Below are 19,858 nucleotides of genomic sequence, written 5' to 3' on the forward strand. Positions count from 1 at the left end.
AAATAATTTGTAGTAAACTGGCATTTTTGGTTTAGTTACAGTTGCAGATATTCTAACAAACATGTTGTGTTACATCTAATTTTCTCATAAAGAGAAGTAGCACTATCTATTAACTACATTTATAATAAATTAACTCTGTTTTTGAGTTTGCTAACTACCATAATCAACCTCATAATGTTTTAGAAGTTAGTAATTTTTATCCTTTCAGCACCCACCACTCATCTCTTGCTGTAATCAAAAATCTTAGAGAAAATTTCAGTTCAGTTGCGTGTAAGGTGCCCAGTCATTTTGTAATCATTGGTGGAGACTTAAAACATCCAACAATTAATTGAGAAAATTACTATTTTGTTAGTGGTTGGCTTGAAAAAGGCATCATGTGAAACATTACTGAATGCCTTCTCTGAGAACTACCTAGGACAGGAACCCCACTTGTGATAAAAAATATGGAAAGTAATGGCAACGAATAGCCCTGACCTCTCTGAGGATGTCCACATCGAAACTGGTATTAGTGTCCATGACACAGTTGTGGCAACAGTGATTACTGTGGTACAAAGGATGACTAAAACAAGCAGAAAGATATACATATATGTATTCAGTAAACTAGAAAAAAAACAATAGTGTCATATCTGAATGAGGAACTTGAACTTTTAGCACAGAACAGGAGCATGTGGAGGAACTCTGGCGCAAGTTTAAAAGAATAGTTGACCATACACTGGATAGATATGTGCCCAGTAGAACAGTTTATAATGGGAGGGAGCCTCCATGATATACAGCCACTGTAAAGAAACTTCTAAAGAATTGGAGATTATTGCATAATAGGTGTAAAACAAAGTGCAGAGCTATATATAAAGAGATGCTGAATGAAACGCATTTGGCTATCAAGGTAACAATGTGTGATGCCTTCAATAACTACCATAGGAGAATATTGTCAAATAATCTTTCACAGAACCCAAAGAAATTCTGGTCATATGCAGAGGCTGTTAGTGGCACCAGAGTTACTGTGCAGATGCTAGTGATGCGATGGGAACTGAAATCGAGAGTAGCAAAACGAAAGCTGAAATGCTTAACTCCATTTTCAAATGTTCCTTTACAAAGGAAAACCAAGGAAAACTGCACCACTTTAATCTTCATATCACTGAAAAGATGAATGAAATAAATATTAGTGTCTGTTGTGTTGAAAAAAAGCCGAAATCGTTAAAACTGAACAAAGCTCCAGGGCCCCATAGAATCCCTGTCAGATTCCACACTGAATTTTCAGGTGAGTTAACCCCTCTTCCAACTATAATCTATCATAGATCCCTCAAACAAAGAACCATGCCCAGTTCTTGGAAAAAAGCACAGGTCACACCCGTCTACATGTAGGGTAGTAGAAGCGACCCACAAAACTACCGTCCAGTATCCCAGATATGTATCTTAGAACACATTTTGTGCTCAAACATAATGAGGTACCTTGAACAAAATAACCTCCTTAGTGCCAGCCAGCATGCATTCTGAAAACACTCATCACATGTAACTCAGCTGCACTCTCAATACCAGTGAAGGAAAGTTGCTACTCCCCATATAGTGGAGGTGCTGAGTCGCGATAGGCACAATAAAAAAGATTCACACACTCGTAGCTTTGGCCATTAAGCCTATGTCATCAGTAGACACACACACACACACACACACACACACACACACACACACACACAACTTACTTGCACACACGTCTGCAGACTCAGAGAGCTGAAATTCCACTTTCTCACATGACATACTAAAGGCTCTGGATCAAGGCAGTCATGTTGATGCAGTATCTCTGGATTTTGAAAAGCATTTGACTCAGTACCACACCTACACTTATTGTTAAAAGTATGATCATCATATCAATTTGTGACTGGATTGAGGACTTCTTGGTAGGGAGGAGAAAGCATGTTATCTTGGATGGATAGTGATTGTCAGATGTAGAAGTAACTTCAGGTGCACCCCAGGGAAGTGCATTGGGACCTTGCTGTTCATGTTGTGCATTAATGACCTTGCAATCAATATTAATAATAAACTCTGACTTTTTGCAGATGATGCATTTATCTAAGGCAAAGTACTATCTGAAAAAAAGTACATGGCAGACTTCAGTTTACTGGTAGAATACAGGGGAAGTGCAATCTGTCTACAAAGTAGAGTGCATACAAATCACTCGCATGAATAGTTCTAGAATATTGTTTAAGTATGTGGGACTCATACCAATTAGGACAATGGGGGATATGGAACATGCATAGGAAATGGCAGCATTAATGGTCACAGGTTTGTTTCAGCCATGGGAGAGTGTCCCAGAATGCTGAAAGAACTGAACTGAAGGACTCTTGAAGACAGGCAAAAAGTGTTCTGAGAAAGTCCATGAACAAAGTTTCAAGAATAAGCTTTGATTAAAGACTCTAGGAATGTACTACAACCTCTTACATATTACTCACATAGAGAGTGTGAGAATAAGATTAGAATAATAATAGTATGCACAGAGGCATTCAAACAATCATTCTTCCCTGGATTCTTAAATGGATGGTACGGGAAGAAACCCCAATAACTGGTATAATGGGGTGTACCCTCTACCGTGCACTTCATGGTGGTTTGCAAATTATAGATGTAGATGTTTTAATACTGACCAGCTCACTCATAAAATCCTACAGGGGACTGGACAAAATCTTCCTAGTTTTCAAGTCACATCAATTCCAATAAAATTCTCAAGCTTTCAGTGGCTAGCTCTGCCATTTTTGTCTGGAGTAAAACTACTGACTGTCTGGACTGGCACTCCTTCTTGCTTATATACCTATGAATACAGCTGCTGGCACCAATCAGAGAGGGCTGAAACGATGCTTCCGCGAAAGGCGAGTTGGGCAGCTCATAGCAGCTCTGCCCACCGCGGGACCAAGGTACATCTGGTGGAGCAAGGGGCTGGCACCACATTTGATACTGCTGCTCCTGCCTCCCTACATTCGTTAAGCGTCAGCTGTTGCTTCCTTTTGACACCCAAAGCCCGTTCCCACAACCAACCTTGTATGTAGCCTTGTTGCAGTCCATTCAAATCTCAGCCACCTCTTTTATAACTGAGTCCCAGTATGTTGATGCACGAGCTAAGACTCTTGTGTTCTCAAACTGTATTTGGTGTCTGTTTCCGAGACAATGCTCAGCTATGGCCGACTTGTCGAGCTCCCTTTGCTTAATATGTCTCTTTTGCTTGGTACAACACTCTGCAACTGTGTGAGTTGTGTGGTGTATATAGATGTTGCTGCGCTTGCAAGGGACACGATACACTCCAGGCACATGAAGAGCTATGTCATCTTTAAGAGGATGCAACATATCTCATATCTTGGGGGCAGGCCGGAACATTGGTCTCAATCCATGTCTCTGCAGTTGGTGTCCTAACTTGCTACTTGTTGCCCCACAGTATGGCTTGAAATCTGCCAGCTTGGCTTCTCCTGCTGATTCACAAGGCATCCTTCTTCAGTGACACCTGATAGCATTTGCAATTTCTCTTTTACTGTAACCATTCTCCCTGAACATGTGCCTCAAGTGCTACTATTCAGACTGTAGTTGGTCATAATCAGAAATAACGTTGGCTCTGTGTATTAACATGTTCAGGACCACTTTCTTGGGTACAGGGAGGTGAAAACTACCATCATTCAAATATTGATCAGTGTGCGTTGTTTTCCTTGTACAATGGATGACCAAGCTGGCCTCCTGCCTTCAGCTCAACTAAAACGTCTAAGGATGGTAGCTTGCCTTCCTTCTCCATCATGATAGTAAATTTAATGTTGGAATGGGCACCTTTCATGTTATCCACAAACTGCTGCAGTTTATTGTCACCTTGAGGCCATATCAGGAATGAGTCATTGACATACCTAAGGAAGCAAGACAGACACAGAGTTCGGAGTCTGCACCTCAAAGTGCTCCATGAAGAAATTTGCAACTGCAGGAGACAGTGGTGAGCCTATTGCTGTGTCAGTAATTTTACTGCTGATGACAGTGGTGGAGCCATCAAAAACTCAAGAATTTTATTAGAATTGATGTGGCTTGAAAACTGAGAAGATTTTATACAATCATGCCACAGAAAACGACTCTGAGGGTTCTACAGGGTACCTCCCTTTGACTTAGTATCATGAAATATGGCGAGAAGGAATGTTTCATTGTAAAAGCAAAGGAAAATTGTTGATTTTTAGGGTTTCATGCCTCAATCTGTAAATACAGAACCCTTATAGCATTGCTTTATTGCTCATTTCTCGGTGTGTCCGATAGTTCAGAATGCTTTTTCTCAGGAACAGTAGATGCGTCTAGTTCAAATTTCATATTAAGGGTTTATGGTCCATTGGCAGTGCAAAAATTTTAAGGTTCTAAGTCAACTCAGTGATACAATATGGCAATTTATGTCACATATTTTGATACTTGAAAACTCACTCACCAAACCTGTAGAATACTTCCCATTGACCTGGATTTATGAAATTCGAGAAGAAGCAATGTTTCACAGTGCAAGTAATGTAAAAAATTAGAACATTTTAATTTGTGATTCTATCAGATGAAAAAAATTTTCTTTTTCTTGCCTGATGTTTGACTTTCACCCCGGTCAGCCTCGATGGAATACTATTGATTGTTATAACAATGTTCACCTGCCTCCTGGATGAATTTATGTTACATTTATGTTAAAAGAATTAAAACATTCTTAAAAATCCTGGAATACCCAGGATCAGTGTCCTGCCACTATTAATGCTGATAACAGGCAAAAATTGTCAAGATTCTCATTTCCTGGTATGAATGAACTCTCTACATACAAAACTAAATTATTACGTATCTCTCAGTGCAAGACTCCTACTCGCACCTGGTCAATTTTTAGTTAAATCATATACAAAAATAAAGAGGTATCAAGTTTAAAATTTACTTCAATATGGCCCCTGCGGGTGTAAGACACTTAAGCTTCTGAGTCAGTGCAGTCAAAAGATACGGCTGTTTATGTCAAATACACTCCTGGAAATTGAAATAAGAACACCGTGAATTCATTGTCCCAGGAAGGGGAAACTTTACTGACACATTCCTGGGGTCGGATACATCACATGATCACACTGACAGAACCACAGGCACATAGACACAGGCAACAGAACATGCACAATGTCAGCACTAGTACAGTGTATATCCACCTTTCGCAGCATTGCAGGCTGCTATTCTCCCATGGAGACGATCGTAGAGATGCTGGATGTAGTCCCGTGGAATGGCTTGCCATGCCATTTCCACCTGGCGCCTCAGTTGGACCAGCGTTCGTGCTGGACGTGCAGACCGCGTGAGACGACGCTTCATCCAGTCCCAAACATGCTCAATGGGGGACAGATCCGGAGATCTTGCTGGCCAGGGTAGTTGACTTACACCTTCTAGAGCACGTTGGGTGGCACGGGATACATGCGGACATGCATTGTCCTGTTGGAACAGCAAGTTCCCTTGCCAGTCTAGGAATGGTAGAACAATGGGTTCGATGACGGTTTGGATGTACCGTGCACTATTCAGTGTCCCCTCGACGATCACCAGAGGTGTACGGCCAGTGTAGGAGATCGCACCCCACACCATGATGCCGGGTGTTGGCCCTGTGTGCCTCGGTCGTATGCAGTCCTGATTGTGGCGCTCACCTGCACGGTGCCAAACACGCAATAGACCATCATTGGCACCAAGGCAGAAGCGACTCTCATCGCTGAAGACAACACGTCTCCATTCGTCCCTTCATTCACGCCTGTCGCGACACCACTGGAGGTGGGCTGCACGATGTTGGGGGGTGAGCGGAAGACAGCCTAACGGTGTGCGGGACTGTAGCCCAGCTTCATGGAGATGATTGCGAATGGTCCTCGCCGATACCCCAGGAGCAACAGTGTCCCTAATTTGCTGGGAAGTGGCGGTGCGGTCCCCTTACGCACTGCGTAGGATCCTACGGTCTTGGCGTGCATCCGTTTGTCGCTGCGGTCCGGTCCCAGGTCGACGAGCATGTGCATCTTCCGCCGACCACTGGCGACATCATCGATGTACTGTGGAGACCTCACGCCCCACGTGTTGAGCAATTCGGCGATATGTCCACCCGGCCTCCCGCATGCCCACTATACGCCCTCGCTCAAAGTCTGTCAACTGCACATACGGTTCACGTCCATGCTGTCGCGGCATGCTACCAGTGTTAAAGACTGCGATGGAGCTCCGTATGCCACGGCAAACTGGCTGACACTGACGGTGGCGGTGCACAAATGCTGCGCAGCTAGCGCCATTCGACGGCCAACACCGCGGTTCCTGGTGTGTCCGCTGTGCCGTGCGTGTGATCATTGCTTGTACAGCCCTCTCGCAGTGTCCGGAGCAAGTATGGTGGGTCTACACACCGGTGTCAATGTGTTCTTTTTTCCATTTCCAGGAGTGTATGTGGGTACTGCAACCTCTCCTCTCTCATCAGATCCTATAGGGTGCCCCCTGTTTACCTAGAATCGTGAAAGTTGACTAACAGCAAGGTATCATAATGCAAGTAAAGGAAGTAATGGGAAAATTGTTAATTTGTAGTTACATCACATTAAACTATTTTTTGTCATTTGTTGTTTGTCTGTCTATTTGTCCAGCTGTTGAGATCCCTTTTTCTCAGGAATGGAAAGAGGTAACAATTTGAGACCTATATCAAATACTAATGTCTAAAGTCCCTTTGTGGTGTAAAAAATTAAAGCTTCTTCATAAATAAAATCAAAAGATATGGCCATTTGTGTCACATAATTTGACACTTGCAAATTTACTCATCAAAAGAACTATCAAACAGTCCATGAAGGAATAACAACAATACTATGGAAGGAATAGTTTACTTATTACCACGTAGATGAAACGTTGAGCCACAGATAGGCACAACAAAAATACTGCTTTACGTTTAAGCTTTAAACCAAAAAGCCTCGACCGCCATCTCTGGCAGTTGTAGGTGCAGAGTCACTGCCACACTAGCTAAAGACAGTGATCATGTGTGTGTGAAGTGTGCCTGAATGAATGTGTGTGTGTTTTCTACTTCAGAAGAAGATCTTTCGGCCAAAAACTTAAATGTACAGCTATCTTTTCATTGTGCATCTCTGCAACTCAATATCTTCTCTATAAAATAAACTAATTTACTTTAATAATTTACTAGTGGCAACTATCGGCATACTCACTCTCAGTTACAGAGTATCTCCAGTAAATACTTTTGGGTTAAAACAACTTGTAATAATTTGCTAATGGGAACTATCAGTTGCCCATAATATACTCAGTTACAGTTTAAACAGATACACCTCTCATTTTTAAGTGAACTATAAGGGTGTGACACTGGCTTATATAAAATAAATTAAATGAAGAAAACAATAAACAACAGTGTTTCATTAAAAATTTATAGTTGCACTAATTCAAGACATTTTAAGTAAAGGAACCCATAATGTGCCTGTTGCTTCATTCCACATTGGTTGAAAAAAAATTCAAGAAGCATTTGAATCCACATAATATAAAAATCCAAGTGCCATTCTAAGTAATGTGCAGATTATAGCTATCCGCAGGTATATTTGCAGGAAATTTTTGATGAATCATTGCTACACAAGATTTTTAGTCATCTGATCAGTTGTGTTATTGAAATGAAACAGAAAACTGGCATGGATCATGTTGTGCGTGGGTATCTATAGATAGAGAGGCTGTTAGCAAGGAACTGCATCTGCATGAGGAGATTTTTCCCTCACTCCTAAGGGTGTGCTGTTTGTCAATCCCACAGAAGAATGTGTATCTCTTAGCAGCCCCGAAATGTTCCTCAACCTCTCAAAATTGCAGTTCTCTCCAATGCCAGAAGCGTTACCCCTACAGCTTGTTATAATGATACTTTGCTTGTCTTACTGGCACACTTATAGGCAAGTAGTAAGGAAGTTATGAAGTATGAATAGAGAAGTGACGCTCTTCCCATCAATCTAGTCTTCTCGAATTATGTTGTATCTAGAGTCTAATTTGGAAGTTAGGATTGATTTTTGTTGTGGTTTTCAGCCCAGAGATAGGTTTGATGCACCTCTCCATGCTACTCTATCCTGTGCAAGCTTTATCTCCAAGTACCTATTGCAACCTATCTCCTTCTGAATGTGCTTAGTGTATTCATCTCTTGATCTCCCTCTATGATTTCTACCCTACATGCTGCCCTCCAGTACTAAACTGGTGATCCCTTGATGCCTCAGAACATGTCCTATAGACCGATCCCTTCTCCTAGTCAAGTTGTACCACAAATTTCTATTCTCCCCAATTATAATCAGTACCTCACCATTAGTTACATGATGTACCCATCTAATCTTCATCATTCTTCTGTAGCACCACATTTGAAAGCTTCTGTTCTTTTCTTGTCTAAACTATTTATTGTCCATGTTTCACTTCCATACAGGGCTACACTCCATACAAATACTTTCAGAAATGACTTCCTGACACTTAAATTTACACTTGACAACAAATTTCTCTTCTTCAGTAATGTTTTCCTTGCCATTGCCAGTCTACATTTTATATCCTCTGTAGTTTGACCATCATCATTTATTTTGCTTCCCAGATAGTAAAACTCATCTACTTTGTCTCATTTCCTAATCTAATTTCCACAGATTAACTTGATTTAATTCTGTTGCAAATTATTAAGTCTGAACAAAACAGTTTCATTTAAAATGGTATATTTCTTTAGGATACAGATTTGGCACTTAACTGAAAAGAATGAACTTCAAGAAAATACCAAGGAGTATGACATTGAATGTTAAAAACAATTTTCCTGTTTACAACACTTCCTCCCTAATTCTTTGGCTTCTTCACTAGCTGAAATGTTTTCTGCTTCAGTTGTAGATGTAGCCACTACCTTCTGCAACTGACTTGTCCATGATATTGCCCCTCCATGGTACTTTACCACAATACCTGTTGTTGAACGACTTGTCTGTTTGTCTCCAGCAAAATTAGCATCACTGTAAATTCTCAGATTTTCTTCTCTATTATAGCTAATGCCATCATTTAATGTACCTTTCAGATGAAATATGTGTTTAACTCGGTTCCAGTCTGAAGCAGTTGGTTTTCTCATAGCTTGAGCAGCTTTATTGACTGCAAAACTTATGTCTGGACAAGTTGCTATTGAGAGATACATAAGACATCCAATTGCCTCGTTATAGGGAACGGGGGACGAAATTGCTTCTGTTTCATTCTGATTATTTTCTTCACATCCAGTGGGAGTTGAATTCATGTCAGATTCTATCATTCGAAATCTTTCCAGTATATCTTTCGTGTACTTTTCTTGACTTATCATAATTGCTCCATTTTCATTTTGTTTTATTTTTATGCCAAGAAAACTGTCAAGAGTCCCCAATGTTATATCAAATTCACATTGTAAAGTGTTCAGAAATGCTGTTATTTCTTCTTCGTCACTGCCAACATTTAGGCCGTCATCAACGTAAATAGCTACATAAAGTCTTTTTTCATTGCATTTGTGATAAAACAACCAAGGATCTGCAGCACTGTTTCAAAAACCTGCTTTCTCCATAACTCCCATAAACTGTTTGTTCCAGCATTGTGGTGCTTGTTTTAGTCCATAGACACACAGTTTCAGGAGACACACTCTATGCATACTATTTTCAAAGCCTCTGGTTGTTCTATGCATACTTCATCTTGAAGTATTCCATTCAAAAATGCTGTCTTCACATCAAATTGTTTCAACACCAGTTTTAATGAAGCAGCTACTGCTAGCAAAACTCTAATGGTGTCATAATGTGCAATAGGACTAAATGTATCTTCATAATCTATTCCTGCTTGCTGAATATATCCTTTAGCAACTAATCAGGCTTTGAAGCAAGTGTTTACATCAGCTGAAACTTTTCGACGTAGAACCCAACGATTTTGTTATACTTTGGCATTCATAGGATGTTCAACAAACACCCAAGTATTGTTTCTCTTTAGTGATTCTAGTTCTTCATTGATAGCTTGCATCCAATTTTCTTTCTCATTTGACTGTAATACATCAGAAAAAAAGTTTGGATCTTTTTGTTCGCCAGCAGTAACTTTTGAAAACATCAAGAACACACCACTTTCTATCCAGGCTGGTTTTCTTTGTAGTCTTCTGTTCTCCAGTTCATCTACGTTAGAAGATTCTGATGCTTTGGCTTTCAGGAATTGTGCTGATTTTTTGTTATTGCCATCTGATTCCTGACTGCCTCCAGATTCAAGTCCATTAAAGTTTTCTTCACTTTGACTTCCTCCAGAAGCAGACTGCTGAGGAATGTCTAAGGTAATGCGATCACTGTGGAAGCTACACACTATCTCTGATTTAAATTTTATATCATGACTCAAGACATCTTTCCTTTTGGAAGGAACCCAGACCCTAAATCCATCTTCGTCATTGACATACCCAATGAGTTGTCCAAAAACAGCCTTGTCATCAAACTTTGAGCGGAATTGTTTGCTTCTATGAACATAGCAACCTGTACCAAAAATTCTGAGATGATCAAGTTTTCTCACTGATTGATTGTACCACAGCTCATATGGAAATTTCTTTGGAACTGAAGACCTACCAGTATGATTTAAAATATAGACAGCTGTATTGCATGCTTCTGCCCACAGTCCTCTTGGTAACCTGCTTGTGTTTAGCATTGAACGTGCGGCATCAACAATTGTTCTGTTTTCACATTCAGCCACACCATTTTATTCAGGAGTATATGGTGGAGAAATCAATAATTCTATTCCTTTATCCATGAGTAATTTCTTAATCACGTTGTTGTTAAATTCCTTGCCTCCATCACATCGAAATTGTTTAACAACATGTCCTCTGGTTTGTGCTTCATTTAAAAACCGCTTAAGCATATCGTACACTTCATGTTTGTGCATAAGAAAGAAAATTCGACAAAATTTACTGAAATCGTCTTTCAAAACATACATAATATCGAGCACCTCCAAAGGACTCTGTACTCATTGGTCCATTGACATCTGCATGAATTAATTTACCAGTAATTGTGGAGCAGTTTGTTCATTGTTTGAATGGTATTCTATGCACCTTTCCTAATGCGCAACAATCACAAAATTCATCATTACAACCTTCTACACTGATGTTAAGTTTCTTCAAAAAGGCTCTTGGTGTGTTGCTTATTTTGATAACTGAATCTTTAATGGTACATTTGCCGTGTTTCAGAAGTCGCTAGCCCATATTTACTTGAACACTGTTTTCTGGTCTGACAACATGCATGTTTAACATGTACAAGCCATTTTCCACATAGCCTATCATGATGATGTTGCCACTGGTTTTTTAATCATAACACTTTTATAATCGAATGCTATACTGTAGTCGTTACCTGCAGCTGCTCTGGAAGAGAACAAATGAGTGCCTGCATCGGGCACATACAAAACATTTTACAACCTGGCCCTATACCATTCATTGTTTCATCTTATTTCGATGTAAACTGTGCCTTTACCAAGTGCATGCATGTTAGTACCTTGTCTTCATAATGAAACCACTTCAGGAACATCAAATTCTCTGTACATGATGAAGTATTGTTTATACGGGGTGATATGCTTCGTAGCACCACTATCACAATACCATTTATTTATGTCAATATAATTTACAGTAGACGCTCCCTTGGCACACGAAGTAAACACAGCATTTTCACTCACCTTCTCTCCTTGCCGCTTGTTATTGCAGTCTTGAGGGTTCTGTGGACACTCCACTGCCCAGTGTCCTAGTTGTTTACATTTTTTACATGGAAATTTTTGTTTGCTCGCTCTTTTGTCATCTTATTTTTTTGTGAGTTATACGCAACCATTGCAGTTACATGGGTTGTACTTTGTTCATGCAGTTCAGTAGCACAAAATTTTCAATCAGTAAGTTTAAATTCTGGTTTTCAGACGGTATTGTGTTTCAGACAACATATTCTCTTCATGTTTCGTTAATTCATCATTTAAATCTACAAATAACTTTTGTAGCTTAGCAACATGTGAGCTAACATCCTCTGCCTCTTCACGTTTGACATGGAAGAATGTTTCAATTAACATGTTCAAGCATTGCGTGCTACTACATTCAAATCTTGCATGTAGTTTGTCCCATATTTCTTTAGTGTTTCTGCACGTCAATACAAGTTAAGCTACTGGTTTGCTTAGTGCACTTGCTATCAAACTTGCCTCTTTTACGTCATTCTTTTGCCATTCTGCGTACGCTGCCTTCTGTTCACTTGTTGGTTCCCGAGGCACCACCGCGGGTTCGTACGTACTGATAATAACATCTTCCAATTCTTATGCACGGAGTACCATAGAGATATGCCATTTCCATTTTGCCCAATCTTCGGGCTCTTTGAGTTTATTGATAATCACTTTATAGTCTCCGTTTGTAGCCATATTCTTACTGTACAGCTCGATTCAACAACAGATAGCTTCTACCAGCACACACTGAATTGAATTAAACTTGAAAAAACTGTATTTTGTTCAGTTTCACATAGCCTGGGCCCATAACCTGTTGCAAATTTTTAAGTCTGAATAAAACAGTTTCATTTAAAATGGTATATTTCTTTGGGATACAGGTTTGGCACTTAACTGGAAAAAATGAACTTCAAGGAGATCCTATGTACACAAAACATACTTCATTAAAATACCAAGGGATACTACATTGAACATTAAAAACATTTTTCCTTTTTTACAACAAATTCAACTAAATTCCATTATCTTTGTTTTGCTTTTGTTGATGTTCATCTTATATCCTCCTTTCAATACACTGTCCATTCCTTTCAACTGCTCTTCCAGGTCCTTTGCTGTCTCTGATAGAATTACAATGTCATTGGCAAACCTCAGAGTTTTTATTTCTTCTCCATGAATATTAATTCCTACTCCAAATTTTTCATTTGTTTCCTTTACTGATTACTCAATATACAGATTGAATAACATCATGTGGAGCGGGTTTCCTCTGTCAGATCTCACTGATGTGCAATCTGTTGAAAGATATTGTGTCCCATTCATCAGTTTGAAGATACAAATAATTCAATCTCATTTGGATCCAGGTGGTCTAGGGGAGTCTGAACTAGTTATTCTAAGACCACATTACATATCTCATCGATCATGCTTTGAATGTTATTCTGAGCAAGGCTATTGCCTTTGAAGTGTTCCGAATTCCATTGATCACTTACAGTAGGGTGTGCCTTCCCTTATGAGACTGTAAAATGCTGATTTTGGATAAGTAAAAACTATGGAAGTTGTGATGATTGAGTGTTTGGAATGTTTGTGGTAGCTCTGGCATTATTATGGAGTTATGTGGCACTGTATTGACATTCTCTCCTGCAATGGATTCGTATAATACTGGCTCATGGTACCCATAAAACCATGCCTTCACCACTGCTTGCACTGCTTGTGAATAAAAGCTCTGATGGCTGTGGTTGCCATCTAATGTCAACAGTATATGTCCGAAGTGACTGCTGTGATGTGCCTTCAAGTTGTGATGTCTGGAGCAGGGAACTAATGTCCGTCATTCATTACTGATTTGGCATAAAAATTAGACCCGATTTGCCATAGCTAGTCTTTCCTGCACTGAAATTTTCTGGACAACTATTGATTCCTGATCCATTCTTCTTCCATGATACACTATGTATGATCTGTCTGTGGTGAAATTTTCACTTTTGAAGTTCAACTGGATGAGAACAATAACATACTGCTATACAGGAGAAATATACACAGTCTTACAACATTAATGTAACAACCTGTCACACAGTTTGCAATGTGGATGTGCAGGAAGAGAGTCAGTGAGGTTCTGGAAGCTACTCTCAGGGATTTGGAGCCATATTGAATCCAGTGAGTGGCCAGCTGCACTGGGTTCCTCTGTTAAAGATTCTTGGTGCAAATAGCCTGCTCAAGGTAGTTCAACAGCTTCTCTGTTGGGTTTGAAGCTGGGAAGTTTGATGGCCAGAGGATTATGGTAAAGTCGTCCTTATGATCTTCAAACTGTGCCAGTACATTAAGAGCTCTATTTCACAATGCATTGTCCTGCTGGTAGAGGCCATCATGCCAAGGAGAAACACAATGCATGTAGGTATGGACATGGTCCCCAAGGATAGGTGCAGACTGGTGTTGATCCATTGTTGTACCTTCCAGAATCATGAGATCATGTAGGGTATGCAATAAAAACATTCCCCAGACCATAGTGCTTCCTCCTCCAGCCTGGTTCTTTTTGATGATTGTTGCAGGATGTTTTCCATCTGCCTGATGGAGCATAGATTGTGATTCACCTGAAAAGGCCATCTGTTGTGACTCAGTGGACATCCAGTTGTGGTACTGTCATGCAATTTCCAGCCTGCATTGTTGATGAACAGCAACAAACATGGGTGCTTGTCTCAGGCACCTGCTGCGGACGTTCACTGAACAGTTGATGAGGAGACACTGTTAGTATCTCCTTGGTTCATTTGGGTGATCAATTGCACAACAGTTCCTCATGTGTTTGCATGTGCTATTCCTGCAGCCATCATTCACCCCTGTCAGATATGACCCACGGTGCACCTCAGTTGGTTTGGTGCTGGTTTTGGGTAGTGCCATTTTGACTTGCATGGTGTAGTTTAACCACAGTGGTGCATGAACAGTTTTCTGGAAATGCTTCCACCTTTGGCCCAAAAGCCAATGCTCATGCCCTTTTTGATGTCTGATAACTCTCTCTGTTTCTTCATTGTGACTATGACTGGACTGTTTTCCTCATCCCCATGATAGGCTTTGTGTACTCTACAGTCTTTGCTGCCACCTGCCATCTGTCAGTGGTTAATGCTGATAGACATTGAACATAGATGGTGGTCACACTAATGTGACTGGACCATGCATTATTACTCAAATGCTTTCCAATTCATCAATGATCCACTCATTCTCACAACAGGTGGATAACTCACAGCCTGTGCTCAGAGTGACCTGTGTCTCCTTTCTAACCTTCCACAATGTATCTCTATATTCTCTCTGAGAAAGGTGCTAACAATTTCAAAAGTTAAGCTGGTTTTTCTACTTTTATATTTGCTGATTGGCATTACTTTGAATTTCACTTCCTGAAGATAAGCACTGCCCTCAAATTTTATATTCTTCATTTGATACAAGTAAATATCTTCTGAATGATTGTCATCACTGACTTGGGAAGTTGACATTTACTGCAGTAATGTGACCTAATTCTGAAATTATCATTGCAACTTAAAGCTTGTATTTGTACTAATTCTGTATCTGCGACTGCCAACTGAACTTGAAATATTAAGGTTGGTTAATACTTTCCTCTCTTGTTCCTCAACAGTCATCACCAAAATTAATTTGTATTAAATATGAAAGTAATGATCACATTTTTTACATTAATTTTAATTGCTAGTAAAACTGCATTATATTTTACCTTAGGTGCTTTACAACATCACCATAAGTTTTGTTAAATAAATAGTATTTGATTACTTTCTATTTCTATGATAACAGCAACGGCGCTGGCCAGCAGTAAGAAGGAAATTGCTGAGGCAAAAGGTCGTGAGATTGAAGAACAGGCAAAAGTCATTCAGGCAGAGAAGGAAGAAGCAGAGGAAGTTCTGAAGGCAGCAATGCCAGCACTAGAAGCTGCTCGTCTTGCCTTAGCTGATTTAGATAAATCTGATATCACTGAGATCAGGTAATGGACAAAAAGACGACACAGTTGCAGCTTATAATGAAATGTTGTGTAGTAAAGAATGTCTAAGGTGTAATTATATAACACCCTCTCACTCTCCTGCTTGTACAGTTTTCCAGATAATATAGCTGTCTTAAATAATAGTGTGCCCACACTGTATAGCCATTTGATTATGTAAGAACTTCTGTCAGTAAGGAAATATAGTAATTGCTGGAATCTAATGGTGTAGGATTATGGGTATTGATGCAAATTTTGAACATTATCTAAGCAGGAAACAATGGCAGCAAACAGAACACAATAGATAGCATTAAAAAGTAGAGAAACAGTCTTCTCAAAAACTAATCTGGCATTTCTACCAAGTCTTGCTGTATGAATTTTATTCATTATCAGTAATAAGCAAGACAACTGCTTCCTTAATGTCAATGGAGAAATTGTTGCAACGGATGCTGTAATTTAATGTGAAATAAAAACTCCACTTCCAAAATCAGAAGAAACCCCACCTTTAAATATAATGAAATGTAACAATAAAATGAGATTCGTTTAGATCGCTGTTTCACACAAATGAATTGATCCCGATAGAATTACCATTATCTCTGTTTCTGTGATTACTCCCATTGTGATTTATATCATTCCTATTATTATAGTGCATACTTCTTTCTATTGCCCTACTCAATGTGTCAACATATTGTAAAAATTATTCAAGACAATTTTCAGGTCCTAGTAATAAATCCCATGACAATCTTTTTTGATCTAAAACAGTTACATTAGCTTGCATAGTGTTTTTTACATTTAAAATGTTTTGGTTTAAACTGACGATATTTTGTTGAGTTTTTTTTTCCACTGTGGCCTTCTGTTCAACTCTGATGTCATCAACATTCTTTGATTGTTTTGCTGACTCCACTGCAGACTCATTTTCCAAAACAATAAATTTATTTTCTAAAACATCAGCCTTTTCATTCACACTTTTTAACTCCTCTGACAGCCCATTTTTTTAACTCTGAAACCTGATTACTAAGTTGATCTATCTGATCTTGTATTCTGTCCATTTTGCTCTTGTTTTCATTTCTTATTTCAGTTGACTGATCGTTAACTGCCCTAAATTCACTGTTGTTCTCTGTCTTCTCTTCCTCTAGTTTTGCCAAAATTAACTGCAAAATATATTTGATTTTTTGCAGCAAAAAATTGTTTTATCACATTTAATTCACATATCCCTTAAATTGTGAGTCAGTGGTGTTGTGAACTTATGTCTGGTGTCCTTGGTTATATTCATCTTCTTCTGCCATAAGTATTTCTCTCTTGACCGTGTGTATAACAGTTCTTAATCTGGCTCCTTCTTCCGATTCAGGCCGCTTCTTGACCTGACATTGAGATGATGTGTGGAAGAAAAGATTTGCACAAAAAATGCATTTTCAGACTTAGTATTTTCATAGGATTATTATTCAAACAACACATTGATTCACAAGAGAAACATCTTCTTGCCACGAGAACTAAAGACAGAGTCTCTCTAATGAATGCCAAAAAAAATTGACTGGAGTTTTTATCGTTTGTTATTCACCTTCCAGCATAGCTAAATATATCTATGTCGACGCTTACAATGGCTGCGCTAATGATTATTATCACTGGTTTTAAATTTTTGTCGTAGTTTGTTGGGGCTTTTCCTTACGTACCTATACAATGGCTCAAGCATATCCTGACTGTATCTTGCAACTTTCATTTCTACCTCACTTTTGCTTTCACTCCTACTCATTTTGTTAACAAGCACATAAGTCTACAAACAATTTAATTTCATAAATAGTTTGTACTTATCTTTCCTTTCTGATGTCCCTGGTTGTAGTTGTAAAGTCCTCTTCACTTTCATTAAATCTGGCCCATCATTATTGGTAATACATCATCACTGCTGGACTAAAACACCTTTGCAGGGCAGTCTTTGGCTTTCTCCCCATGTGATTAAAAATTTATTTGTACATAAATATCAAAAATCAACAAAATCAGTCAATTTCTGGAACAGATAAAACTTCATTATTAGTCAATTAATCACAGACGACACCCACACTTGTAATCTATCCACCCCCACCCCCCTCTCCTTTCCTAGTTGCAGCTGTTGTCCACAATAAGCAAAGTCTCTTACGAAAATTTGAGAGGAGTGAAGATTACAATAAACTTTTTAGTTTAGTTACAATATTATGACAAGAAAAGTTGCTACTCACCATATAGCGGTGATTCTGAGTCTCGGAGAGACAAAACAAAAAGACTTTCACAATTAAAGCTGTTAACCATTGGACTTCATCAACAATGGATACAAAAATGCGCGCGTGTGACGTGTGCACATGCGCGTGTGTGTACACATACACACACACACACACACACACACACACACACACACACACACACGAGTCAGGAAAATGCATCACCTACAAACAAATCAGTGGTAAAACAATGGGCACTCATATGGCACCGTCCTATGCCAACCGAATCATGGGCCATCTAGAGGTATCCTCCCTAACCTCCTAGAATCCCAAGTCCCTCATCTGGTTGAGATTAATTGATGACATCTTTGTGATCTGGACTGAGAATCAGGGCACCCTATCCATATTCCTCCAGAAGGTCAACATCACATCTGCCATTCCCTTCACCTGTTACTCCTCAACACAAAAAGCCACCATCTTTAATGGCCCAAACTCTTTGCCTTTACAAATGTGTGCTTGTGTCTGTGTATGTGTGGATGGATATGTGTGTGTGTGTGTGTGTGTGTGCGAGTGTATACCTATCCTTTTTTCCCCCTAAGGTAATGCTTTCCACTCCCGGGATTGGAATGACTCCTTACCGTCTCCCTTAAAACCCACATCCTTTCATCTTTCCCTCTCCTTCCCTCTTTCCTGACAAAGCAACCGTGGGTTGCAAAAGCTCGAATTTTGTGAATTTTGTGTGTTTGGTTTGTGTGTCTATCGACCTGCCAGCACTTTTGTTTGGTAAGTCACATCATCTTTGTTTTTAGATATATTTTTCCCACGTGGAATGTTTCCCTATATTTGATCGTCGGGAGTATGTGGCTGAGGGACTGCGTCAGCTTTCAGACAACTCTGCATACAAAGTTTGCCAAGGTAATCCCATTCCTGATGTCCAGGCGGAGCTTCAAGGAATCCTCAGAACCTTAGGTCCCCTGCAAAACCTTTCACCTGACTCCATCAAACTCCTGACCGCACCAACACCTCACACTCCTACCTTATACCTACTTCCTAAAATTCACACACTCAAACATCCCGGCCACCCCATTGTAGCTGGTTACCAAGCAGCCACAGAACGTATCTCTGCCTACGTAGATCAACACCTTCAACCCATTACATGCAGTCTCCCATCCTTCATCAAAGACACCAACCACTTTCTCGAATTCCTGGAATCCTTACCCAGTCTGTTACTCCCGGAAACCATCCTTGTAACCATTGATGCCATTTCCCTATACACAAATATCCCGCACGTCCAGGGCCTCGCTGCAATGGAGCAGTTCCTTTCACGCTGATCACCTGCCACCCTACCTAGAACCTCTTTCCTCATCACTCATCCTGACCCACAACTTCTTCATTTTTGAAGGCCAGACATACCAACAATTAAAGGGAACAGCCATGGGTACCAGGATGGCCCCCTCGTATGCCAACCTATTTATGGGTCGCTTAGAGGAAGCCTTCTTGGTTACCCAAGCCTGCCAACCCAAAGTTTGGCACAGAGTTATTGATGACATCTTCATGATCTGGACTCACAGTGAAGAACAACTCCAGAATTTCCTCTCCAACCTCAACTCCTTTGGTTCCATCAGATTCACCTTGTCCTACTCCAAATCCCATGCCACTTTCCTTGACGTTGACCTCCATCTGTCCAATGGCGAGCTTCACACATCCGTCCACATCAAACCCACCAACAAGCAACAGTACCTCCATTATGACAGCTGCCACCCATTCCAAATCAAACGGTCCCTTCCCTACAGCCTAGGCCTTCATGGCAAACGAATCTGCTCCAGTCCTGAATCCGTGAACCATTACACCAACAACCTGAAAACAGCTTTCGTATCCCGCAACTACCCTCCCGACCTGGTACAGAAGCAAATAACCAGAGCCACTTCCTCATCCCCTCAAACCCAGAAACTCTCACAGAAGAACCCCAAAAGTGCCCCACTTGTGACAGGATACTTCCCGGGACTGGATCAGACTCTGAATGTGGCTCTCCAGCAGGGATACAACTTCCTAAAATGGT

The 19,858-nt window shown here is 40.0% G+C and overlaps 1 protein-coding gene across 1 annotated transcript in view; it reads left to right on the forward strand.

Moving 5' to 3' along the window:
* LOC126273341 (dynein axonemal heavy chain 10) overlaps window positions 1-19,858 on the forward strand; it is a 1,458,287-nt gene that overhangs the window by 1,125,114 nt on the left and 313,315 nt on the right. The window contains exon 132 of the mRNA XM_049976887.1: window positions 15,430-15,616. Coding sequence (XP_049832844.1) covers window positions 15,430-15,616 — 187 coding nt within the window. The remainder of the gene's footprint in view (window positions 1-15,429; window positions 15,617-19,858) is intronic.

The sequence above is a fragment of the Schistocerca gregaria genome, chromosome 5 (assembly GCF_023897955.1).
Source record: "Schistocerca gregaria isolate iqSchGreg1 chromosome 5, iqSchGreg1.2, whole genome shotgun sequence".
In the NCBI taxonomy this organism is placed as follows: Eukaryota; Metazoa; Arthropoda; class Insecta; order Orthoptera; family Acrididae; genus Schistocerca; species Schistocerca gregaria.